Source organism: Lepeophtheirus salmonis, chromosome 11, assembly GCF_016086655.4.
Source record: "Lepeophtheirus salmonis chromosome 11, UVic_Lsal_1.4, whole genome shotgun sequence".
In the NCBI taxonomy this organism is placed as follows: Eukaryota; Metazoa; Arthropoda; class Copepoda; order Siphonostomatoida; family Caligidae; genus Lepeophtheirus; species Lepeophtheirus salmonis.
Window position 1 is genome coordinate 12,194,788 of NC_052141.2, and position 26,826 is coordinate 12,221,613.

At 33.4% G+C, this 26,826-nt stretch overlaps 4 protein-coding genes across 8 annotated transcripts; 2 read left to right on the forward strand and 2 right to left on the reverse strand.

Moving 5' to 3' along the window:
* Positions 1-183: 183 nt before the first annotated feature.
* mv (lysosomal-trafficking regulator mauve) lies at positions 184-10,693 on the forward strand. 4 transcript variants are annotated; one of them, XM_040721160.2, is made up of 5 exons: positions 184-664; positions 1,113-1,453; positions 1,518-1,867; positions 1,927-9,357; positions 9,439-10,693. In XM_040721160.2, the coding sequence occupies exons 3-5, from the start codon at positions 1,717-1,719 to the stop codon at positions 10,416-10,418; spliced, it is 8,562 nt and encodes a 2,853-aa protein (XP_040577094.1). In that variant the 5' UTR covers positions 184-664; positions 1,113-1,453; positions 1,518-1,716; the 3' UTR covers positions 10,419-10,693. The 4 variants fall into 4 exon arrangements, with proteins under 4 accessions (XP_040577094.1, XP_040577092.1, XP_040577093.1 ...); XM_040721158.2 differs by having other exon boundaries at positions 1,927-10,693; XM_040721159.2 differs by having other exon boundaries at positions 199-388; positions 1,927-10,693.
* A 6,040-nt stretch (positions 10,694-16,733) lies between these two features.
* twr (signal peptidase complex catalytic subunit SEC11 homolog C twr) lies at positions 16,734-17,516 on the reverse strand. Its single transcript, XM_040721042.2, has one exon. It carries the CDS (start codon positions 17,380-17,382, stop codon positions 16,846-16,848), a length of 537 nt encoding a protein of 178 aa, XP_040576976.1. The 5' UTR covers positions 17,383-17,516; the 3' UTR covers positions 16,734-16,845.
* A 1,005-nt stretch (positions 17,517-18,521) lies between these two features.
* Positions 18,522-21,876, forward strand: PolA2 (DNA polymerase alpha subunit B). Of its 2 annotated transcripts, none has more exons than XM_071891692.1 (3): positions 18,522-18,940; positions 19,373-20,786; positions 21,842-21,876. In XM_071891692.1, exons 1-2 carry the CDS (start codon positions 18,604-18,606, stop codon positions 20,782-20,784), a joined length of 1,749 nt encoding a protein of 582 aa, XP_071747793.1. In that variant the 5' UTR covers positions 18,522-18,603; the 3' UTR covers positions 20,785-20,786; positions 21,842-21,876. The 2 variants fall into 2 exon arrangements, with proteins under 2 accessions (XP_071747793.1, XP_071747795.1); XM_071891694.1 differs by having other exon boundaries at positions 18,529-18,980; positions 19,314-20,786.
* Positions 21,877-23,223: 1,347 nt separating this feature from the next.
* Positions 23,224-25,573, reverse strand: LOC121125806 (uncharacterized). Its single transcript, XM_040721043.2, is given in 2 exon segments — positions 23,224-23,709; positions 23,711-25,573. Coding segments are annotated over 2 exon segments (852 nt in total). The 5' UTR covers positions 24,170-25,573; the 3' UTR covers positions 23,224-23,316.
* Positions 25,574-26,826: the final 1,253 nt, after the last annotated feature.

Below are 26,826 nucleotides of genomic sequence, written 5' to 3' on the forward strand. Positions count from 1 at the left end.
CCTCCTCCTCCTAGTAAGACATCCAAAATCTTCTTCCACTAAAGGTCTTTTTTTTTATGTAATCATATTATTACATTTAAAATGTTAAATTGAGTGTAAATTATAATCATAAAATCAGGAGCATGATAAATTCAGCGCTCCCTCCTTTCACTTCATTTCCACTGTTGATGTTTTCTTTCTACTAATTCATAAAACGGATTTAGGGCCGTTCTGTCACTCCATCATCATCATTGATGACATAAGAATATAATATTAAATATGTCCTAGGAAAGTAACTACTAACTAGGTAATCAAATTAGGATGAATGAAACATACACAAACTTTACTTCCTCATTGAATGGAGACTCGATGGTGAAGTTATAGACACTCTTCTAGAGTACTGAAATAGGTAGGAAAAGAGAGGACGAAAAGTGAATACCAGTCACTCTCGCCTCTTCTTTGGGAATAAAAGTACTACTGATTCCGCCAAACCCTTCCTCTCTTTTTTTTTTTTTTTTTTCTTGAGGGAGATTCCTTTCTGTACTTTATTGCGTGTGTGTGTGTCTATGTCAGTGTCTTCCCACTTCCCAGTAGTAGTAAGTGCTCATTTCAAGCCAAAAGGCTCTTTTCAACTGTATCGGATCGTGTCTCCGACGTCTCCTCTCCCTGGATACTTTTGCTTAGGGTATTATTTATAAATTCCACCCTATCATAACTTCATTTCTATTATAGTTTCAAATTCGAACACAAAATGTATTTTAAAAATCGAGAATGTATAAAAACAAATTGACAAAGAGCATGAAAGAAGGAGTAGAGTACTGTACATCATGGATCTATCAATTATTATTAATAGACTAATATAATCTAGTTCTCATGTCTATAAATATCCTATGAATTATCTCCTGTTGACTTTGTGGGTGTTGATCCTTTTGCCACCTCTCCCTACTTTAACTTAATATTTCCAATCACCAGATAACAAAATAACAAATAAGTCTTTAACCCTCTTTCATTCTATCACAATCATGCGTCGATTCTTTTGTAGGCGGCCTCGGTGTAAGATCCTCATGATTCCCATCCTTAATTTTATTTTATTGTCTAGCTGCTCAACTGATTAATGATCCCCTTGTTTTTAGCTGCTCCAACGAGTATGCCGCAGGAGGAAGAAAGTTCCAGCTCAATCTGGAAGATCTACAAAAGTTATGGGAATCCTCATTTGGAGCAAGCACAGCAATGGCTGGATTATTTTTTAATGCGATCCTATGAGGAAGGTGTAACTCATGCAAGGCCTGAAGTTGTGGAGGATTTAGTTCAAGTGATTTTAAGGGAACTGAATCCTGAATTTAACAAACAACAGCCTTCACCACTAAAAGGACGACTATGGAGAATATTCATATTTTTGGAGCAGTTGGAAGGTCGCTATGTCATTGTATCAAATGCTCATGGATTTGCTGAACTTTTAATTAATCTATTAGAAGTAAGTTCGTTTGGAAAAAGGATCACATAATATATATATATATTCATTGACTTCCCTAACTTAGTACCTAATCGAAAAAACACTACAGGAAAGACGGAGTTCAGTAGAGGAAGCAGATTTAGCGAAAAGGAAGACTAAAATTCCTAAAGTGGATTTTTATGATGTTTTAGCACTTTGGAGGAACATTGACTCCAAGTATTGTCAGAGTTCGAAACATTCCAAAAATATTAGCTTACCTGAAAATTCTTTAGCTAAGCACCAAAATGATCCATTTGAAAGTAAAAGTACCTCTAAGTATTCAAAAAAAGTCACATCAGGTCCGACTCAAAAATAGACTTCGCTATACATCAAAGCCCCCCTCCAAAGATGTCTCAAAAACTCATAATTCCAAATATATTAACATACTTAGTAAAGGTAAACAATTATCCTACTCAAATCATTAATTAATTATGTAAACTTTCCATTTTTTGCAGCCTATGATGATGACAGTGAGTCAACTCTTCAAGAAAGCTTTTTATTACATTCATCAAAGATAAGCTATATTCCACAGAATCCTTTAGACTTTGACTACTTTGATATGGTTCTGCGCTCAAGTGATGAATCTATACGTATAAACGAATGGAGACGTTCCATTCACAACGGATATGCTCCAGTGGCACGTATTCCACTTCGAAGCCCAGTGACTGATGAACTACACGAAAGTTACGACTTATTCATTGTTGTTTTGAATGTACTCACCAAATTAATAGATCGAGAAACGAGAGTTCGAAATATAAAGACATCTTACTTTGTTGCTCTTCTTGTAGCATCCTTCGCTTGTGAAAAAGTATCTGTATTATTGGATGAGAATGAACGGATAACTACTACGGACCTTTTGTTACCCTTACTTAAACTTTTGTTGACCTCGTTGGTCGAGCTTTGTTTTACCTCTCGGGATAATTCTCAAGTAATAATACTGACGAGCTTAAACGCAGTAAGTCGGATATTTCATTCCAACGGACCTCCACCAGCATCTTTATTACAAATGCAAACATGTGTTCTTCGCATTGTTTCATCCCTCTCATTTGGCGGAGGCTCCAAATTGACTCTACAAGCCTTATTTGACAAAAGACAAGGGGATTGTATTCAAATATTTGTCAAAAATGAAGACTTTCACCAAACACTCAAATTAATTACGTCTCAATCCAATGAATTACCTAAAGAAGACATAGAAGATTACTTCTATGAACTGAAAAAAGTATTTATTTCCTATAAAGGAACGTGCAGTAACAGCGGTGAAACTGTAAACCTACATTCCGCATTTAGATCTCTCATGATATTTTCCTCAGAGCTTATAAGGCTCTATGGTCTCAATTCTATTTTACCCATTTTAAAACTTGATACAGGATGTATTTTATGTGTTCATCCCTCTTTTGCTTGGGAATGTCTTCTACAACGTTCTCCAGTTCCTCTTCGTGAGGATATTTATAAAGTGGTAGAGCGGATTGTTATTCACTATTCATTGACTCATTACAATAAGGACTCTCGTAAGAAAAGGGACAAACCCACCTCTGCAACATCAACTCCGTCTTCTCCTGTCTCCTCATCATATAATGCGAGTAAGTTCTCAGATTCAGACTCTGCATTTTGCACGTCTGAAAACTCATTTGACTCGAAAGAACAGTCCCTATATGGAGAGCATTCCTCCACTCTCTCCACTTATTTGCTACTCATGGAAAAGTTTTTCCAAGATGAAGATAATCTCATGGACTTGATGGATCATATAATGCGTCTCTTCAATTCAGTTCATCCTCAAATGAATAAAAAAATATTTTTGGACGTGATCCTCCCTGCCTTCAGAATTTATAAAAACCATAAGATCCTCTCATCCTTTTGTTTATTTGTGTTATCCTCCTGCATCACTTGGGAAACTCGATTCAAGAGTGACAAAAACGTTGGCTACTACGAACTCGCGCTTCAAAATGATATTCCTAATTTACTGTCGGGAATCTCTGACCGAGCCTTCTCAGTATATTCTTCCTTTGTGAGAGTTGAGCTATGTAAGGTAGCATTTGACATTACCCAAGATTATTTCTGTGATTGCATCCCGGAAGATATACTCATCCGACATACCAAATATAACCGAGTTGTCAAACTAACAGCAGAAAATAAGACAGTGCAAAAATTATATGATCTGATTGTCAATACTGAGTGTGTGAATGAAGAACTCGTCATCTTATGGGAAGAAACATTTCGACTCCTTGTCAATTTTCCCCATTTTAAAAGTTTTTGCTTTTGGAAAGGTTTGGACAAGGTAGTTAAAGACTCTTTGGAACCCAATATAACGAACGTAACTGTTGTTTCTGTTCTGCTTAAAGTTCTCATTCAGTTGGGTACTGCAAAGCCTGTTCTCGCTCATCGAAGGGATGGTTCCTCCTATAATTTTCATTCATTGAATAAATGTTTGGAAAATGTGGCTGAGTACTACGTTGAAAATGCACCAAATCCTGAGGTTTTAAAGCCCATTACCAAAGAAATGTTCCTGGTGAACTTCATTCCTAAAAGAAGGCCCTCCCAGTTGACAGCTCCCATATTCGAAAAGGATGACTTCTTTGATAATAATACACATTTAATTGAATGTCCACATGAAGAAACTCATTATGATGCATCAGATGAGGATTCTACAGAGGAAAAAAGTGATAAAAAGGAAGCGAATCCCCTTTTTCTACTAAATAAGACCATTAATAAAAACAAAATTGTCATTCAAACATCATTTAATTTTATAGCAGCCTGTGCGGAAAAGTTTCCATCTGTTGCACAGTATGGAATATCCTTTTGGATTCGAGCCTGCAAAGTTGATTATGAAACATGCAAATACATTAACAAATTGAAGATCCCTTCATTTCTGATTGAAGAGTTCAAGGCTTTAATTATAGATGGGAAGGCCAAATATGTCACTTTGATTGAAAGTCTGGCATACTTTTTAGACATTACAACAGTTAATTTTTGTCTTGAAAGAAAAGATTTAATCAACTTAATTGACATTTTTAAATCCGAATCAGTTCCAAGTGCGATGCCCTTTTTGGAACTACTTAAAACCATTTCTTTACGAGTTACGAACCCTTTGACTCCCAAGTATTCCATTGTTTTTTCCTCAATTAAAAACTATCGATTTCGTACTCGAATACCAAGCTACTATGTCATAGATTTTTCCTTCATTCTATGGGTTAAGTGTACAAATAAAAATGGAACAGTATTTACCTTTGATTCCGAAAGTGGGTTCTTCATTGGGATTGATATAAATCCTGAACAGAAAAATATATTTGTATACTTATCCAGGAATTTGGTGGAAGTCTTTACTATAACCTTCTACTCGAAAGGTCTTGCTGTGAATGGCTGGAATCACATAACTATTTCTATGAGACCTAGTAAGGGAGAACTTAGTGTGATAGTTAATGGCACACTATCCTTTGCAAATAAAAGCGCCAAATATCCCATTTCAAAAGGAAAGGGGTTTTCTCAAGTGATGACCCTTTTTCCGTCAGTGTTTGAATATTCGGACATTCGAATATGCAAAGGTTTTCTGAAAGAGGAGGATTCTTTGGCGCTTTTCATGCGCGGTCATCAGCACCGGTCTCGAAATTCAGAATTTATCATCAAACAGTTCCCAGATCTTTTAAAAATCCATCCACTAATGAGTCAGGTGTCCCAAGAAGAGATTCTTATAGTTCACTTTGATCCACAAAATCCAAAACATTTACTTGTATATGATGAGGAGCGGGATAATATCCCTTCTTCTCTTCTGCCACCAAGTGTTGTAACAAGTCTTTGTAGTGATGAAGTGATTGACAATCATGGAACTCGACTTTGGAATGTAGTGGGACAGTGTGGTGGGATTGGAACTCTTCTACTCTTGGAGGCTAGGATCCTAGAATTAAAACTACCTGATGTTTATTTTGCATTAGGTTTGGAAATAACTTTAAACGTTGCTCTGAATTCATTTGAGGGAAAGGAAGATTTTGATTTAATGGATGGGTTTGTCCTTCTCTCATCACTGTTGGCCTCACAAAAACCTGGTCTCTTCACACTGTCTGTCTTGGTAAATAAAAGTTTGAATGAGGATATTATACTCTTTGATCCACACAAGTTGACCATTGATTGGAGAGAAGTGGACAAAGGCCCAATTTTGATCTATCCAGAATTACTTGAACTCGTATTTGTTTTTTCTAACTTAGTTTCACACCAACTAGATGGAGAGAAGTATAGCAAATTACAGAGTGGAATGGATTCAAAGTCATTGTTTGATGTTTTTATTAAGCTCATTGGTCGACTTGTGGAATTCTCTAATGATTTTCACGCACACAATCATAAACAGCTCAGGGAAATTAGTTTTGATTCGAAGCTAATGCATTATCTAAAGGAATCATGCATTGAAGATGAACAATTTCAATTGAATATGAGTATTGTTGAAGAAATAGGTGATATTTTTGGAACTCTTATTGGATCTCCTCCAGATCTGGAAATGGTATCCAAGATGGTAAAGCATTGTCTTTTCATTCATGATCCATTATTCACTTATATTTCTCATACCAAATCCTCGATTTATCTCTTAGAGTCTCCTTCTAATAATTCGTTGAATGATGTTCATGGAAACAGTGCTACGGTTTCATGGAAAGTTGAGGAAGGGGAAGAAGTGGCGAAGAAGGAAATCGAGGAAGAATGTACGTATCACATAGTTGACGAATGTAATCAGCCATGGGGAAGAAAGTCTCTGGAAAGGAAAATGGATAATCATAAAATAAGTCAAGTTATGGAAGCTGAAATTAACAAAGTATCTCCAATAGAAGGAAAATTCTCTTTACTCCTTTGTAAATTTCTAAATGTACTGGCAAATTCTCTCATAAATACCCCAGATGGTAGTAACTCACGATGTAGCGATGTTTTTCAACCTGAAGTACTCCTTTCTTTGGTGAACCACCCACATCCCGGAGTTCGATGTGAAGCTGTTAATTTGATTAATTGTTGGTTGCAACGATCTTCTACCAAAGGAGATAAAATATATTTTCTATTGTCAAATCAACTTTTATCCTTTCCTGTTACCGAAGGGATCATCAACAAGTGTCTAGACATAGCACATAAAATAATTGGATTCAATTTGCAGGAATATCATTCTTCTTCTTTTTTCGAGGAGGATGAACCTCTTATATCTCCTTCTGTTGCATTAATCCCTACCCTTGCCCTTCTACCGTATACTGTGAATGAATTAAGTTTGGCTCATGGGATTATTAACCACATACATCGAGTCTTAGCTAAAGATATTGCCACTTTGAAAAAGCTTGTTCTAAACTTTGAATTGTTGCGTATACTTCTAGCCACTCTGAAGGCTGTGACACATACCAATAATTTATGTTTAGATATATGTGGTCAGGATTCCAGGGAAATACTTACAAATGATCTGAATAACTTATTTGGTCTTGTGGTATATCATTTTGTGACGGACACACGAAATGAAAATTTTGATGCCTTTGATAGATTTATGCATCTGTATTTGGAGGAAACCATTCTTAACCCTCATCCATTTCTTATAAGGTCATTTATGACTATAGCTGAAGAGGCCCTCGTTCTTCTTCAAACATCAATTTATGGGATTGACAATTCAAGTGTTTATAATTCCAGACAGAAGAACAATGTTTTGAGTCCAATTATTTTTTCTAACAAAGGAGATTCTATCAACTGTGGATCCTCAGCCAACGAAAATGAAAGAACTGCATATATTAAGCAAAATGGAAAAATAGCAAATAGAGTCCAAATGGCAAGTCGTTTCAGCAAATTATATAAACTTGCAGGACAGTTTATTTTATGTTCTTCTGATCGATCAATGCAGCTCTTATCAGCAGAGAAATTCTTCTTCAAATCCCTTGTCATGTTCTCACTCAATGAGTTGAGCTCAATATCTGAGCGTCCAAAAATACGCTCCATAATTCAAAAGGAAGATCTCAAGCTCATGAGCACTCGTCTTTTTTCTTTTGGTTTGAGCCCTTTAGTGAACTTGGATTTGCGAATTCATATATTGAAGATTCTATCTAAGCCCAAAGATTTTCACTCACTCTACAAACTCGGAAATAATCCAATTTATCTCATCAAAGAATTGATTCAGAACTATAGCCAATTAATGTCAGAGGATGATCGAAATTTCTGTTATTCTTTTGTTAAAGAATTGGACGAAATTTTTTCAAAATTTATGTTTTCTGATGAAATCATCGATATGATCTTGCACTCTATTCGAGAGAACAAATCCTTATTCATTCATTCTGTCAAGGATAAGTTTATGAAAGAAAAATCAAGATTGGAAAAACTTACTGAGTCCTTGACTGAAATGGCAGTGAAATACACAAAAAGTGTCATGAAAGCTCAAACTGCGGAAAGTAAAACTTATATAGATGCAATACGTTTAAACCTCATTGATAAAGTAAAAGCACAAAGAGGATGGAAATCCATTGTGGAACAATTAACTCATGATATGGGACCTTGGGTTTTTGAGAGTCATCGTCCGAAAAGTTGGTTCCTAGGGGAGGTAGAAGGTGAACAACGAATGAGGATTCGAATTGAGCAACGTCGTTTAAAAATATCAAAGAAACATTATCTCCCAGAACATATGCATAAAGGAGAGGAGGAAAGGCTACAATATAATCCCTTTCAGTTTCTTTTAGTGGGTCCCCTTGGAATGAGCGAAATAATCATTGACAAATTGAGTAGTGATAATCATATTATCATGATGGAGCAATGTCATCTTATACTCCCTGACGATAAATTTGAAGGAGAAGTTCTCGTGGGCAACAACGCATTGTATTATGTTCATGAATTTTTTACCATGACTTGGTATTATGATGAAATCAAGGAGTTACATTTAAGGCGTTACGAATTGAAAGAAATCGGTGTTGAGCTTTTCTTAAACCAAGGAGTAACTCGGTTTTTAATCTTTAATTCAAAGGAATCTCGAGTTGAATTTGTTAACACAGTTTTGGAGAAAAACCCTCATCTTTCAGAGACTTCAGATCCTTGTGTCATCATGAAAAGATGGCAAGAAGGTCTTATAACTAATTTTGAATACTTAATGGAGCTGAATAAGTTAGCAGGACGAAGCTTCAACGACCTCATGCAATATCCCATCTATCCCTTTGTATTGAGTGACTACAAATCAGAGGTTTTAGATTTAACGGATAGTAAATTCTTTCGTAATCTGCGTAAACCTGTTTCAATTCAAAATCCTGACAAAGAGAGTAAATATCAAGAGACCTACGAAACAATTGAAAGGGAATGCAATCAAAGAAAGAATGATGTTCAATTTCCTGGGGTTGATTTAGGTCCCTATCACTATGGAAGCCATTATTCAAATTCTGGTATTGTCCTCTACTTTCTTCAAAGACTACCTCCATTCACGAATTTTTTTCTCAAATTCCAAGATGGAAATTTTGATTTACCAGATCGTACATTTCATTCCATGGCAGACACATGGAGATTAGCTTCTGAAGACTCTATAACTGATGTTAAAGAATTACTTCCAGATTTATTTTGTCTTCCAGATCTGTTTATGAACAAAGAAGGTTTGAATTTCGGTGTACGACAAAATGGAGTCGTTGTCAATGATGTTGAAGTTCCACTTTGGTCTCATAAAAATCCTCGTATGTTTATTAAGATTCATCGACAAGCCCTTGAATCCAACTATGTTCGTGAAAATTTATGTCATTGGATAGACTTAGTTTTTGGTTATAAACAGTCTGGTCAGGCAGCAATTGATGCCATCAATGTTTTTCATCCTTCTACTTATTATGGGTTTAATGTTGATTCGATTCAAGACTCTGTACAGCGGTCGGCTCGTATAGCGATGATTCAAACCTATGGTCAAACTCCAAAGCAACTTTTTGGTAAGCCTCATCCTATGGTGAAAATGGATCTTATTTCTAAAAAAGGAAATTCTGCTCCAAATGTTTTTGAATCTGTTATAGGACTCCGATGGGGCAACTACATTGGCTCTCCTGACGAAAAAAATCCAGCTATAATTTGGTCATCTTCCATTAAGAAACTCGCTTTTACTTTAGTTCCTATGTCTAATAATCGAATTTATGGTCTGCCCTCTAATGCGTCTCTTATTTTTACAAAACGATGCTCTAATGGAGATTATGGAGTTATTTATTGGAATAATTCTAACCATAGACTTTACTTGCAAATGAAAGGACTCAAGAAAAATACTTATTTTCCGGAACATGTTACGTCCATAGGAACTTGTTCAAAGGATATGAGTATATGGATCGGCACTCAGTCTGGAAATATATCTGTTTTTCCATATGATGAGACACTTTCTTTGAAACACCTTGGAGTCTTGAAGCTCTATGCTCAATCATCAGCTATTACTAATCTCGAAATTTGCTCCGAGTTTGGATTGGTTATATCTGCCTCCAAAGACGGCGTCCTCATCTTTTGGGATATCAAAAAGCGTTCTTTCATTCGGTCACTCACCATAAGTGAGAGTGATATTAAATTCCTACGAATGTCTAAAACTTGTGGAGACCTAGCTATTATCTCTCAAATTGATAAATTCTCATCCAAATTAATTCTTACAACCATTAATGGACATCGGGTTGAGTCTAAAATCCTAGAGCCTCAGGTGACTGCACTCTGCATCTCCTCCGTTTCAGAAGGAGTGTCTGTCAATACCATAGCTACAGGACATGCTTCAGGTCTCATACGACTGTGGTCTTCTTGGGATTTGTCGCCAATGCGAGATATATCTACGTCTCAGTACTATCCCATACTTTCCCTAGCTTTTAGTTTGGATAATCAGCATCTTTATGCCTCTACTCAAAATAAAGAAATAATTGTGTTTGAAAAATCTGAATCCAAGGGTTTTAGTCAACCTCCTAAATATTTATACTGTGATGATAGTGGTGATTCTATACTTGTAGATTGTTATGAGCCTGGGAGTTAGCTGGGACGCGTGAATGTGATTAATGATTATTAGATACTTATTTATATATACCATTTATATACTTACATGAAGATGTCTATAATACAAGTTATTATTTATTTGATTATGATTATAAATTTAATTATACCTACATATTATGTTATTATTAAATTATTATGAATATTTTACTCATCAAATATTTTTTATCAATTGTCATTATTTAATTTATATTTTCATGCTGTTAAAATGTTAATAATAGAATGTCGAAATACGTTTTGATTAAAAGATTTAAGAAATTTGGGGTCTTTTATTTATTTCTATTTTATTTGATGCTCCTCCGGCTATCAAATTTCATATTATCAGTGATCACTGAGAGTGCGGTTAAACTTTAATTAAACGGGAGTTGAGTGATTAATGTAAAATTAAATAACTAAAAAGACAGCAGTCCTATTAATCCGGTTCTAATAAAATTTGTAAGTCCTAAAACCGGTCTTTTATGATAATTACAACAGCTGAAGTCTTTCATTATTTTTTTCGCTTTTACATCCTTCAATCCAAGCTAAAAGGGAAGAAAATAAAAAGATAGCCAGGACTGAAGGACTAACTAATCGGTGTATTTCTATTAATCTTGGTTAGATTGAATTGAAAGAACTTAGTTCAATAAAGTAATATAACTATTTATTGCATACATTTTCAAAAGATTATGATTATTTATAGAGACAAACTCTACTTTACCAAATGTATAAAATTATTATATAAACTATAGTTCAAGTAGAACTTAATTAAGTGCTCCAATATAGTTTGGAGAAATATAATGTATTAGAATAGTGATCCAAAATATCTCTTACAAACTGAGGTCTGGGATAAATGCAGGATAAATATAAAATTATTAAAGGGACTGCTTTTAATTTTTTTAATATTTGCATGAAGAACTATTTATCAAACAAAAATAATAGGTTACATGCGTCTGGCGGAAGACAGAACTCCAGAATTAGAATAAAAAATATTAATTTAATTATTACATTTATTATTCAAAAACTTTTTTATTTTGTTTATTTGGAAGATATATTATTTGTACACGTGACTTCACATTGATTCTCTGATGCCGGTCAGAGTCCTATAACAAGAGTTACGTCACGAGATTTCAGCGTGTTCTAGTAACAGATATCAAATGGCCCAAAAAGAGCATAATATTACGATAAATGAACACTAAAAAACTAATTTTATTGAGCTTAATTATTATGAAAAAATGAAATTATTCCTTTAATAATAATTTCTTTAACTTACTTAACTTCACATTCTTCGTCTTCCGAAAATAAAGAAACTATTCTATTTTCTTTGATAATCGCAGTTTACATTCGTAAATGTATGTACATTCTTATACTAACATACTTAGATACAGTAAAAAGTAAAATTTTATGACATTTATAGACGCCTTAATTAATGGAGCCGCTACTTCAGTTATTGAGTTTACAATTTTTTTGAATTGATTTACACAAGATTTGAATAAAGTCACCGTTTTTACAAATTGATCCAAACAGTTCTTGGCGCAATAGATCAATGAGACAACATATAGTTCCTCAACGAATCTTAACGGAAGTGAATTCTTAATGGTTTTATTAGACAAAAGGCGGATTTTGGAATGTGAAGACTTGCAACTTAAAAATTTGATATGGTTTGAATTAAATACCGAAGAGAGGTGCATTATGGAATGAGATAAGGGCATAGAAGAAATATCTTTAATACATATTTTAATACTATTTTTTAAGGATAAAGTAACTAATGCATAAAAAAAATATTTATATCATTCTCAGAAGTTTTATCTTCTATTGTTGAGGAAATTAGATTCATGTCAACTAAGTCTATTTCTCTATTTTCGGAAGTAGGAGGTTCTAATTAAGGAGTAAAGTATGTATGATCCTGAAATTGTGGAGATTTTTTTTTACCTGAAATTCGAAATAAAAAAGTTGCTTGAGATTTCCTTAATTATTAAATGTTCTTAGCATCAGCAAATTGTTCTCCCGAATGAAAATAGGTTTGTCGGAGTTTTTGGTGAGCCTTTAGGTTTTAGATTTCTAAGTTTTTCTTGTAGATGGGTTATCGTGAATAATGCTTCTTTTATTATTTCTTTAGTGACTACTATGGTCGGAAGAAAATTTTTTCAAGAAATAATTAAAAAATTTGTATGACATTGTCGTACATATTTCTTCAATCGAATAATTACATTTAAGACATTTTATATACAACAGATTTTCTATGTCATTACTCATTGGTCTCCTAAATATTTTCAAGATTGAACTTAAAAAAAACAGCTCGTGGATTTCTCGAATTAATTTCTCAGCAATATTATTGTACACCATTAAATTGCACGCGCTATATATCAAAACTCCTAGTGCATTAATGAGGTTGCTAGAACTAGTGAGCTCTCCTCTTGAAAACATATTCATATAGTCATCTTTATTCTCAAATATTAGTAGAATTTGTGATTCCATGTAATCTATTCGTAATTTGTCTTTTGAAATTAATATTTCTAGACAACTAGAGCATTTTTTTTCTTTGAAATGGAGTATGAAATATATCTACAGACAAAAAAATTCCAAATTTTTGCTGTTGAAATCTAAAGTATTTAAAAAAACATTGGAATCGCATAATATTACTGTCAAAAGTTCACATTCTGCTTTTATTTTTTCACAAATTATGATATCGGCTTCATCATTTAACTTATGAATTTCTTTTATGGACAAGTTATTGTACTTTATTAAGTTATCAATACGAATAATTTTTTCATATCCTATAATTTGACGAACACCAATATAAAAATTGCATCCTGGTTTTCTTCTATATTGGCCATAACGTGCATCTAATGAAGTTTTTTTAATATAATTGTAGGATGGCTTGAAAGTTGATTCTCCTTCTTCAAACGGTGGGCAAATGAATATTGTTTTTCTTTCAAAATTATTTCGAATATTTTTCAAATTATGTGCCATATCAAACATTACATGAATATGTGAATTACATTTAAAAGGATTAGTAAAGAATGTTTTAGTTTGTCCGTTCAATATAAAGTGTTTCATCATTGATTTATTTGTAGGATGATTGTCAAAAGATATACTGACAATATTAACTCCGTTAATCCTTTGATGGCATTTCTTAAAGTATTACATTGAAATTCTGGGGAAATATATGTATAAATTATTATTCAAAGAATCCAAGTCCAAGATCTACGGTCATTTCCACTATAATTCTACGTAGATATGATATTGAGGGAAGATAAAACAATCTTGACGTAATCAATTCCCGATGAAAATGAGGAATAGCGACGATTACTTGGGGTTTAATTGCCAAGAGGATTTGCTCTATAAAAAAGGATATCTGAAATTGAAGTTTTTCATCCTTCATGAAAGATTGACTTTAGAACAATTGGTTTAAAGTGGAAGAAGATTTTAAAAACGAAAGAGTTTTGAACTTGACAAATTTTTCCTGTTTGACTTCTTTGTTATTAATTTTGATTCCTCTATATACTAAAAAAAAGCTAAGGTCGGATTTAATTACTAGGCTGGACAATATTTTGGGAATGTCTAGATCCTCATCTAAATAAATGAAGGTGAATGCCCCTTTGATTTATAATTATAAATCCTTCGGGAATTACTTCAGTTTGAATCTTTTGAAAACCTTCATTCAGAGTATTGAAATTATCCTTCATCAAAAATTCTTGGTTCCGTTTATTTTGAAGTACTTGACTCCTTTGATGTTATTGATGAACAAGTACTAGATATTGAGCGACTATTTATTTTACGTTATATATATGATGGAGGGTTTGAAAAAAGGTGGGGATAAACTTTTTTTTTTTTAAATCTTTTGAGACAAAGCTGTAGTATTTCTTTTCACCTTCCTTCCGAGTAGGAGAGTCTCTACGTTCTTTAATAAAATCTTCTGCATTAAAATGCTTAGAGCAAACGACATGATATCTTGATGGCTTCCAACTTGATTCTCGGTGTATTCTTCGAATCCATATGTCTTTTCCAGGGTTTTCGTTTCGAATATAAAACTATATTTTTCCCCAATAATTTTCTTTACTTAAACTATCACATTTTCATCATTTTAGTTATTTAATTTTTATTTATATAATTAGAAATATATGTGGCAATTGACAGTAACCAATTTTAAACACAAGCACAATGATTTATTAAATGAAAATGAGAATGCTATTCTTTCTAAGTAAAGCTCAAACTTAGATGAAATCAACTTGTTTGGATTAAATTCTTATTCCCTCTGTTGGACGCACTCTTGAAAAAATAAATTATCTTCCTCCTCCGTTTTTGCAGCCTAGCAACAGTTTTTGTTTTCTTATAGGCGCTATCGCTCTATATACTATTAAAAATAAGAAGTGAAGATGGTATTAGCCAGTTAATTCGTCTCGGATGAACAGTTATGAGAATTCAATCTGTTTAATAATTTTTTAGGTAGTAAGTAGTAACATGAAGCGAGATTGCATTAGCCAGTTAATTTGTCTTGGATTACTGCAATTCAAATAAACACTTATGAGCCTTTTATTGAAATTATTTTTTTAATTCTTGAGGACATAACACATATGAATTGATGAAAGTAGTTACGAGTTCTCATGAAAGACAAAATGTAATACTGAGGATTCGTTATGAAGTTATTTTCTAAATTATTCAAGCAAAATTTGTCGTTCATCAATTTAGTAATTCATATTGCGTCTAAAATTCCAAGGTTAATCATTGTCTCTTCTGATCGTCTTGTTTTTAATCAGAAAATTTTCCTTATGATTGTATAAGCCAAATGTCATTTCATTCCGACCCAAAATATATATTTTTTTAATATCATTGGATATTATACTAACACAGGATACAAATTTATTTGGAGGTAAAATAATTTTGAAGTTGTTTGGTTCTAAGCTGTTTAGTTGGGGCATCACTTTAGGAAATTTAGTAGTAGGTTAGTTTATTGATATGGGATTGAACAGGGTTTAATTTACTAAGGTTATTATAATAAACTTTTGATTTGTGCTTTAAAAAAAACATCAATAAAATATCAAAAAAAATATTCATCATAAATTTGGTTTAGCTTCATACTGAGAGGATTGTTACGTAGCTATTTGTTGATTACTGTTACTGACTATTTGGTATCTTTGCAATTTGATGGGTTATCTTCAAAGCATGCGTAACTGTGGGAGTATCGCCGTACACAAAACCTTTTTAGGAGTAATTATGAAGAACATAACTTTTTTTTTTTTATAAAACCCGGAAGGCTACAAATAAAAAACACTTTAATTATTGTTCTGGAATAAATTAGGAACTTTTACATTCGATTCAAATAGACAAACATAAGTTATGAATTAGTATCCTGTATTAGTGTAATATCCAATGCTTCAATAAAAGGCTCATAAGTGTTCGTTTGAATTAATGCGTAATTTCAATAAAATAAAATGGTAACACCAATCAGAATAGTTGATAATTTAAATGATCCATGATGAAGTAAAATTATACTTCAGGAGACGGAGAAATTGTTACTTGCACAAGTAGAGCTTTTACACCACGAAAGAAGTTTAACATGATTGCTGACTCACACAAACATTTCCTTATCTTAATTATTTGTCGAAATTATACCGTGTTTATAGGAAAATTAACGTCTTCATCCTAGACAAGTCTGCTTTTTATATCCTATAAAATATTCAAAATAAGGAAAAACGCCAATCAAATCTTTTTTCTATAAATTATCAAATTGTGTTATTACACTATACAGTTTCAAGTTCATAATACCACTTCCTTTCTTTTTTTTAATGTTCTTTTATTTGGTCAGATAGAGTTGCACTGATTAAGTATAAGTAAATATTATAGTATTACAATTACTCTATCTGACCCAGGAATTGTCTTTAAAGTCCACATAGATTAAGTACATTTCCTTCTCTAGGAACAACGGAGACGCGAATCTACGCGTTCAAAAGAATAAATCCTCCGACCCCTTTGTCCATCAAAGTTGCCAACAGTTACCTATTTTTTTAAACTCACAAGGATATATGTAGATAATTTTCAAATCTGTAGTTGACAATTAGTCATACTTATGCCTAGGGATGTAGAAATTGTCTCAATCCTAGGTTTTTTTTAAAGTATAGGTTGGCAACCTACAAGATGTTAGTCATCTTATAATAATTTTTTCTCCCTATTTTGAATGTTAAAATGTATTGAAGAGTACAATAGTAGAAATGCGAAAATTAAAAAAACCAGAGGATTATAGAATATGATTTTGTGAGAATCGATTCATGACGTCTTTACAATGATGAAAGAAGATAAAATCTGAAAGATGGATCAAGGATTTGTAGTAAATGGGTGTATTATTACACAATATAATGTTTGAACATCATTTGGAATAAAAATAAGTATGTAGATTAAATATAGAGAGATGTATATAAAAAAACAAGGGTGGTTTATTCCCGATGAATAAGAACATAGAGTCCTAAACAGGCCAAAACAGTAAACTTAAATTTAGGATATTCGTTCATGATAATTGTAACGATGCCCACATATGGAAGGAATCCTCTTGCCCGTCCAACAACGTCCTTCCGAGTGAGCCATGACTGTCCTGGAGCGTAGAGGCCCCTATCATCCACGGAGTTATTGTCTCCCTTTGTGAGGAATTTGACGCTTCCGTCTTCCTTTTCGTGGAGTTTGAGGACCCGGTGCACAATGGGAATATCTCGCCCGTCCACTTTAAACACCACGATCTCTCCCACGCGGATATCCTCTTCCTGGTAATTGGTGAGGAACAATAAGTCCCCTCGATGAAATGCAGGCTCCATGGAACCAGAGAGAACTACGACAATCGGAGATTCCGAACCCGTTACAACCATTAGTCCCTTCCAAATCATGAGGGCAGAGGATACAATCATACCAAAGCTCAGAACTTGGTAAAAGATCTGTCGAGTGTCCATGCGTTTTAGCTCATCCAGGCTGGATTTCAACATCTTTGCGCTAATTTTAGACAATTCGTAAAAGAAGTTGTTAAAATTCAGTTCAATTCACTGTCTTATTCACTCAGAGGGAAATATTATAATATACATATAAAAAGTCTACGTAGGTACTTGCCGTCAATCAGCTTACATTAAACAACGTCATCACCAAAAGAGAAGGAGAATAGCTATCTAGCTAGCTAGAAATTGGCCGCTACTTGAACTCTAGCCATCCACTCTCTCTAGCTGATGCTTCAGCTCCGTATACAAATTGTACGAGCTGCAATTTTTTCGTCTATAATTCCATTATTTAATTACAACATGGGCCATTCTAATTAACGATTAGGTTAATTGGTACTCTCATTTCATTTGGATCTATTAAAATCACATAGTGAACATGTACATATATGATTATGTGTAATATAACTATAGGCATTTGAACATTAATATGTACTACATAATATTAATATTTTTGACTATTTGTATCCAAATAATCAAAAATCACACTATTAATATATGGATACTCCATGTCTTATTCAATTATTACATTATCCTCTTCACAAATCTACTGTAAATCCTTCATTTAAAATGATCAATCTCATTTTTTCGTTCCAACTTGTACAACTTGCGTATACAAGTTGTACACAATATGTCAGAAATGTGTATGTATTTGCAATTATGCTCGTACGTCATATTTTCTCAGGCTATTTTGAAATTGGAGACCGCGACTGCGGAAAGTTGAAGTTTAATCCCAGAAACCTTTTATCATAGAGTGAATAACTTAAATATTATTATTTATTACTATTGGAGTAGGAGGAAGGGGATAAAGAGACGGATTTGCTCGTTTCCGTACAAGGTACTCCTGAAAGCCACATTGCCGAACAAACACTAATCTTAAAAAAATAATAAATAAAGCTAATGATTATTCGTGTTGCAATATTGTGTAATTCTGATTCCCATAAATGTGTTTTGTCTGTATATTTTATGGAATATAAGAAAATGATATGACCCCAACATTTGGTTGAATGGGCGTCGACCCGAAGAGTGTGTGGATTTCACATTGGAGCCCTGTATAATTAGAGATCAGAAAAGCTGCGTGATTAAAAAGTATTTGAGTCCGGAGGAATATATTTTTACAACACTTGATGACGTCAGTAAGATCCATGAATTCTTGTGTACGTAGACAGAAATAGCCCGGGAAGGATCTACTTGGAATTTGTAGAATTCTAATTAATCATGAAAGCCGATCCGACTATTCTCAAAGAGCAGTTTGAGGAATTGGGCTATGAGGTCTCTAATCCCCAAGTGGTTGATGGCCTTTTAGCCTTGTGTGATATCTATAATTTGAGTGAAGATCGACTCTCTTGCCTCTACTTGACTTACTCATCAGACACCCCTGACTCAAATGAGGAGATTCAACGCTTTGAAACACAGATCCTTGTTCCTCTCAAGAGTCAGTCTCAGAGTAAGAAGAGTAAACATATCCACGATGCAAATTCCATTAAGAAACTTCAAGCAAAAGCGGCTCAACATCAGCAACTCCTCCAAGGAGAAGACAGCGATAATCTCATTGGTCTAAACTACTGAATATTCAAACCAATCACTTCATTTCGGTGCTTTACTTCAGATCAAAATTTTTATTTTTTATTTCTTTATATGTGCCCCGTCAACACAAAAACAAGCAAGAAAGATTTTTCTCAAAATTGAGTGAATTAAAATAGCCAAGTATTTTAGGTTTAATCAAATAAAACTTTGAAGCATTGCTAAAATGCTTGGGGGTCTGTATTCATGAATACAGACCAGTAATTTGAATAATAACACCCCCTAGAATTGTCTCGCATATTACTATGAAATATCATGAATCTTATAGATTGTTTTTATGGTGACGTGCCATATGTTAAACTCTCATATTTTAAATGAATTCCAATTGATTTTCCAATTTGAAGCAATATGCACTGAAGCACAGAAATGAAGAAGCCCAACGACTTTTTTTTTCTAAACCTAGCTTTGCGCTATGGTCAGTCTGCCAAGGATGAAGTACTCTCTACTGCTATGGAAGAAACCACGGATAAAATGGCCCCACCTCAAGTACTAAGTCCCTTTATTCAACGCATCAACTCTGGTGAATGTTTGACTAAATTTGGTTTTTCTATGAAAGGAGAATTTAAAGGTTTCTCACACGACATTGGCCCTCCTGAAATATTGAATCCTCTGTCTGCTCCCTATTCACATATGTTTGAGCGTCTAAGAGAGACTGCTGGCATTTTAGATGAGATTCTTTGTCGTCAAGCGGATATTTTGATGGATAAATATGGCGAGGATTTAGAAGGAGGACTAGATGGAGATTTATCAGTTGTTAATACTGAGCCTTTCTCCGCTTTTGGTCGTGTTTGCTGTGAAGAGGCTGAAGGGAAGCTTAATTCACGCTCAATAATGCTCCAAGGATCCATGGATTCATCTGGAGGTCGTTCTGTGCCTGTTGATATCAATCATTTAAAAGAATATAGTCTTTTTCCGGGACAAATTATTGGTATTAAAGGTACGAATCCCAATGGAAGTAAACTAGTTTTGGATAATATCATCAGTGATGGAGCACCTGAGGCCAATAAGAAAGGCTTGAAAAAGAATAGAAGGGAATTGTCCTTATTGATATCCTCCGGTCCATACACCACCAAAGATGACTTAAATTTTGCTCCTCTCAAAGAATTATTTAAACAAATACGTTCCTCTAAACCGGAAGTAGTCATCTTCTGCGGACCATTTTTAGATGAAAGACATCCTCTTGTTAGCAGTAGTAACTTTGGGGATGGAGAAGAAGACCAATCATATGACATCATCTTTTCTCTTAGGATTATCAAACCCCTGTCAGATATTCTTAATGAGTGTACTAATACCAGAGTCATAATGATACCATCTAATAGAGATATTCACCATCTACCAATTTATCCAACTCCTCCCTTTGATTCAACACTACCTAATGATCGTATTCATATGCTTAGCGATCCATGTTTATTTTCTCTGGAAGGAATTGTTTTTGGTGTCACTTCAACGGATATCTTATTTCATTTGACAAAAAGTGAGATTTCTAATCCCAGGGTCAATCAAGATCGTCTAAGAAGATTGGCTAGGCATTTGCTTCAACAAAGAAGCTTTTATCCTTTGTATCCGCCAAATATGGAGATGTGTATAGACAGCGAGAAATGTGAGATCTATGCAAAGATTGATGTCAAACCGGACGTTCTCATTTTACCGAGCGACTTAATGCATTTCATTAAAGATGTGGATGGAACATTGGTATTGAATCCTTCTAGATTATCTAAGGGAAGTGGAGGAGGACTCTATTCCCGGATGAAAATTTCTAATAATGAAAATGAAATTTTGTTGAAGAATATCTCTGCTAATATTGTGAGAATTTAAATGCTTAATAACTAGGTTTTAATTATATAGTTGTTGATTCGTAAAATTGTCTTCAAATTCTGTAAACTCACTTTAAAAGATTGAATATCCCTTCCATAATATTAGGATAGCTATTGCTAGGGAGATTAGTCCCTATTCTTTATAATTTTAAGCGTATAATTTTTTTCCATTAAAACTATCGATATGTTTTGAATAAAAGTTTTTAACTATAAGAATCAAAATATAATTATTCATTTTGAAAATATGATCAAGACACAACAATTATGATATTTAAAAGAAAAATTATTGAATTAACAAATAATTTAAAGCATTATGACTTTCAATGATAAGGTTGGTTTAAAATCCTATTTTTCCAAAAAACTTAATATCTCGTGATGTCATGAATATATAAATCACTTGAAGCAATATCATCTTCATAGATAACTGACGAGAATGACTGGTTGCAAACAGAATGCAATATAATCATCACTTTTATGCAGAATCTCCGCCTGCGTACTGCAGTAGGATGTTAAGCATATATCCAAATTAATAGAACCCTTTATCGTTCGAAAGTAAGAAATGTGGATACACCTAAATAAGATTGCCATAAAGGAGATTCAAACTTTATTAAAGAAATTTATATTAGAATTTGTATTTGGGTCATAAGGACTCTCAATTCATATGCTTAAATATGGAGACTAATGATCTGACAATTGTATTAGAAGACACTGATACATTCTGCAAAATAGATTTGAAGTATATTAAGTTATAAGATTATTATAGCAAAAAAAATTATCCCATATTTTCTCTTGATCTTTTTTTTACTATAACAATAATTTTCAAAAATTCCTTGATCTAATTTGCAGTTGCCTCCCCCTCCATAACCCAATATTTCATAGTCATATTTGAGTCCGTTTGGGTTTTTTGGGATGAGTTAAGATACACAAAAATATTAGCCATATTTGTGAACTTTTATCTAATTTAAGGGACTTAAATTCCAATTGGAACCGATATACCCTCTTTTATATAAAATACGTCAGCTTCTCGTTCTTTAATCATGAGTATCCACACTGGCTAGTGTAATTTGAGGCAAAATCAAAGAGAAAAAATAAATTTACGAGAATTCGTCAAAGAATACAAATCTAATCCAGACTCTATTTTGAGAAAAATCACTCTAGACTGCTTTTGTGTTGGCAGGACATATATGTGATATGAGTTCGAGGACAAAGCACTTTTAAACTTGCTCGGTAATATATTGTACCTCTGCTACACTCTCAGGATGTTTCTTTTTCAAATAAATATACTTACATCAGAAAATGTATTCGACCATAAGCAAATACCTTTTACTTTATTCTTTATGTATATCTATCCGAGAAGTGTTTCCAACAACTCAAGTATGTGACGATCACCAAGGCAAATCAAGCAAGAGTAAGTACTCCATACTTAAAAATGCCGTTGAATCTATAAGACAATCCTGTGGAGAAATATGTGACACAGGAGATTCAAAGAGTACCAAAGATCATGAACACTTTCTGACTCGAACTAAGAAGATAAATTGTCGTGCTTTATTCGAGGAGTCTAGTATTGAGCGAATGTCAGAGTTTAGTTATCCGCCACAAAAAATACCTAAATATTTGTTGAAGGATTTTCTGTACGGTGAACGCGTAGAATTACGGGATTTCTACTTGGATTATGATATAAAAGGTAATATCCAGGGTTCGATCTACAGTAACTAATTTTAATAACGAATTTTAGGTAAAAATCATGCATTAGACTGGAATATTCCCCTTTGGGAATTATATTCCAAATTATACGATGAGAATAAGCTGCCTGGGGCATACGGATTTGAGACCACGAATGAGATCAAAAGATTTCTACAACCAGATATAGCTGATATAAGGGGTCATCATGTGTTGATCATTGGAAGCCAGTCTCCATGGTTAGAGATTCTCGTACTCAAAGCTGGAGCCAAGTGAGTTCCTCAGATTCAAGTTATTATCATTAACACATTTTCTATTACTTATAGACATGTAACGACAATGGATTATGTTCAAATCAATAACAAAAATCCGAATGTCTCCACAATAACTCCGAATGCTTTGAAGGAGAAATTTCTTAGCGAAAATATTACCTTCTTTGATAGTGTTATATCACATTCCTCCTTGGAACATTCAGGTCTTGGTCGTTATAGCGATGCACTAAATCCTTGGGGAGATTTGATTACTATGGCTAAGGCTTGGTGTGTTGTCAAACCCCTTGGTTTGGCTTTGATTGGTGTACCTGCTGGAATTGATCGAATTGAATTCAATGCTCACAGAATCTATGGACCTTTAATGTTTTCGCATTTATTTACCAACTGGAAGCTTAAATATTCGGAATTAAATTATTCCAAATTTAACGAAAATGCATGTTCATATTGTTATCAACCTGTTCAGTTATTTGAAAAAAATGACAATGGAGTGATATTAAATTATAATATATTGAATGAAATTTTTTATAAGTTGTATACATATTTGCTATAACTAATAGATCAATCATATGAATAATTATGTATCACCAGGCACTTGAACCAGAAATATTTCGGAGTCTCTCATAGGTGGCCCAAAATATCATAGACCATGGTCCTAAACGAAACCAGCATGGATAAAAACCTTTATATAATGATGAGATCCCTTCTTGCTGGATTATTTTAGTGGCACAGTCGAATACCCCAGTATAGGTAGACCAGTTCCTATTACACATTAGTCTCGTTTTTATAACATCAGCAGGACAACTAAGAATGGTTGCTACAAGTCCAGAGATAAAACTGCACGTGGTAAATGTTACGAAATTATCTTCTGTGAGAGACGTGTGCTTCACTATCAATCTTTTTGCTTGATCGTATGTTGTTATGTCTCCTAAACAAACTAAAGCACCTCTTTGAACATTGGGTAAAGATCCTCTCCAAAGTCCGACCCAATCCATGGTTCCTCACTGTTCCTATCCAAATTGATATAATTCCAATCGGACGATCTTCACTAGTTTGTAACTGTATTTTAGCCAAGTCGAACGGATTTGCAATGAATTGAGCTATTCCTCCTGAGATAAATGCAAAAGTCATTCGATTGTGTAACTGAAGTGAATGTCCGGATTCGATATGCTTTGCTCTAAAATACTCATAAGTCCTAACTGCAACACCAGTGTAGAATGCATGTCGATAGAGTGCGGGAGATAGTCCATAATATAAAGAAGGAAATCCTCCTTTGCTTTGAGTCAAATGTGTGACTATCTGAAGGAATCCGATATTTCTAGTAGGAGAAGCTTGAAGTCTTGTTTTTGTTATGTCTAAAGGATAAACTAAAATCTCTGCTACTGAAGCAGAGCATACACTTGATAGATATGTTATCACCCATGAGTCTTGTTTCATGTCTCATCATCGAATGATAGAATTTTATCTTCTATGAATAAATTAAAGATTCTTCACAGTATGATTATTTTTACTTCAAATAACTTATTTGCAAATTAGACACATAAAGATCAATACATGTTTGCACATGTTTATACTTGCATGAAATAAAAACTTCTTGACATGTAATTCGAATACATTTTTATTATTTCTTATTTTTGAATAAAAGTTTTAACATGATATATTGAGTGTACTAGGAAAATTATCCGAGGCGAAGCACATCAAATTTTATCCAAAGATGGTTCAAGCTTCTTAAAGGCCTTGAAATTATCTATGTATCGCTAACAAGATTAATCTTTCATGGGAAAAACGGAAATTTCTGAAATAAATACGGACACAAATCATAATCTGTAACCATCTTAATAGCTCCGAAGAGTATCAGTTCGTCAACTTCTTTATACATAGCTTCTTTATAAAATAATCGTGGTTCATAAGCACTTTCAATGATATTATTTATAAATTCACTAAACATAACTTCGTCCTCGTTTTGTTTAAGATAAATAGAATTTTAATCATTCTCCTTTATGCTGTATCAAACGATATTCAAGAGAGCAAAAATAAATAAATAATGCATTTATGTAGAAACTTAATATTATAAATTAAGCCAAGTAATGATAAAAGTAAAAAATAAAGTAAATTCATATTCAAAAACTAAACTTTTTTCACCAAAAATTAGTATTTTTTGTGGGAATTTTCCTAGTAACATAACTTAGTGCTAAGGAGTTCATTAACCACATAATGATCAGAATGTGAGAAAAAATCAATTTTTCTTTTGGAATTGACCTTCAATTATTTCCCCATTATTTGAACTTTGATATAAAGTAATACTTGATCAAGATTTATTACATGTTTCTTAAGTTGAATAAATCAGGAATTTCACCTAAGATTGACTATGTCTTCAAAATAAGGTTTACTACAATAATGTAATATTCTCCACAACAATTTTGTACGTAATAAATAAAATTAAGTGGAAATTTCCAGTTTTGTGGAGAAAAAAAAACTATCAATGTACAAAGATGAAAATCCAGTGTGGGATGGGCATGTTGAAAAACGAAAAAAACCTAAAATCCACATGGTAACCCCAACAATTTGAGGAATCTTTTGGAAGAGAGAAAGAATAATGATCATGACGTTTCATTAGATCAGCTACAATCAGCTGTGACAAGATAGGAAGGAAAAAGGAAATAAACAAGGACATAGAGTAGAGAATGAACTTCCTTTTCATTTACAGTTGTCATTATTATTTAAGTTCTGGAGAGTGAGCTTTCTCTCCTAAATAAATTCCATTAGATTTAAAACCTGATTTGATATTCGTTTGTGCAGATAAAAGACATGGAGTTACCTTGAATATTTGTTGCAAAATTATAATTGTTAGCCCTTGTTGAGCTCAGAGTAGAATTAAGGGTACACCTCGGAGTAATTCTTGCAATGAATTCTTGCGTATTTCGTTTTCTCCTTCCATCCCTGTCACAGCTGATTTTAGCTGATCTCTTCCTAAACATTCATCAAACTGTCAGGGTAACCATGTTGATTTTCGGTTGCATTTTTTAACATACCCATTATACACACGATTGTCATAACTATTTATGCATCCTGACCTCCATGGATGAAAATATATTATCCGCCGGTATGTTAAAAGAAAATCAATGGGTTCACCCGGGTAATTTGAAGAATGCTTAGGAGCCGAATAGCTTAGCTGTTATGACGTTTTCTTAAATTAGCTGCAAGCAACTGTGAGATGAAGGAAATATACTCAAAAACCCCTATGTATCTAGCCATGAAATAGTCAGGAATTACATACTATGATGTCGATCCTCAAATCTACTCTGACTTACGTTAGTTTTTGCCCTTCATATACAAGTGATTATTTCAATTTATATGTTCTCTCTTCAAAAATATATGAATAACAATAACATATATTTGGGTGATAATTTACAAATATTCAAGGAGCAACTACAAAAAGCTGAATCCTCATACATTATGATTTAATTTTCATCTACCGGGTGAAAACTTGAAACTTGTATCATATTGATGGTAGAAGTGCTCTGTGAGGAAATTAAAACTGTCTGTAAATGTATTTCAATTGCACCAAAAATGTCATCCCATCGAGATTCAAGGCTTAGACCAACAACTCTTCATATTGTGGGTCACACTCTAATATGGTTAAGTTAAAAAGAGACTACACCACAAGAAAGTTATATAATGGAAGGAGGGCTCCGGAAAAAGAGACTTGTTGTCTTCAACCACAAGTAGACATTGTAAATCCCGCGCAGAGGAGCACTACAATCTCAATTCTCTTCTCGGACTAGGACAAAGTTTTTCTTCGCAATCAACAATTAATGATGTGTTCTACAACAATACTCATCCGTACATTGTAATAAAATGACTCTTAGCCTCTCAAAATTTGATAATAGTATTTTGACTAGATAATAACGGTTGGACTGTGATTTCTGTGAAATAATTATAAAATTGAAATTTTACCTGCAAGGTCATTTGAGGGCAATAACAACGATGAGTTAGGCAAAATAATTGTATTTTTTTTTTTATTTCTATCAGATCGTAAAGTTGTGGTTATTTTAGCCAGAAAGGCCAAAACTGTGCACCTACAAATATTTCTA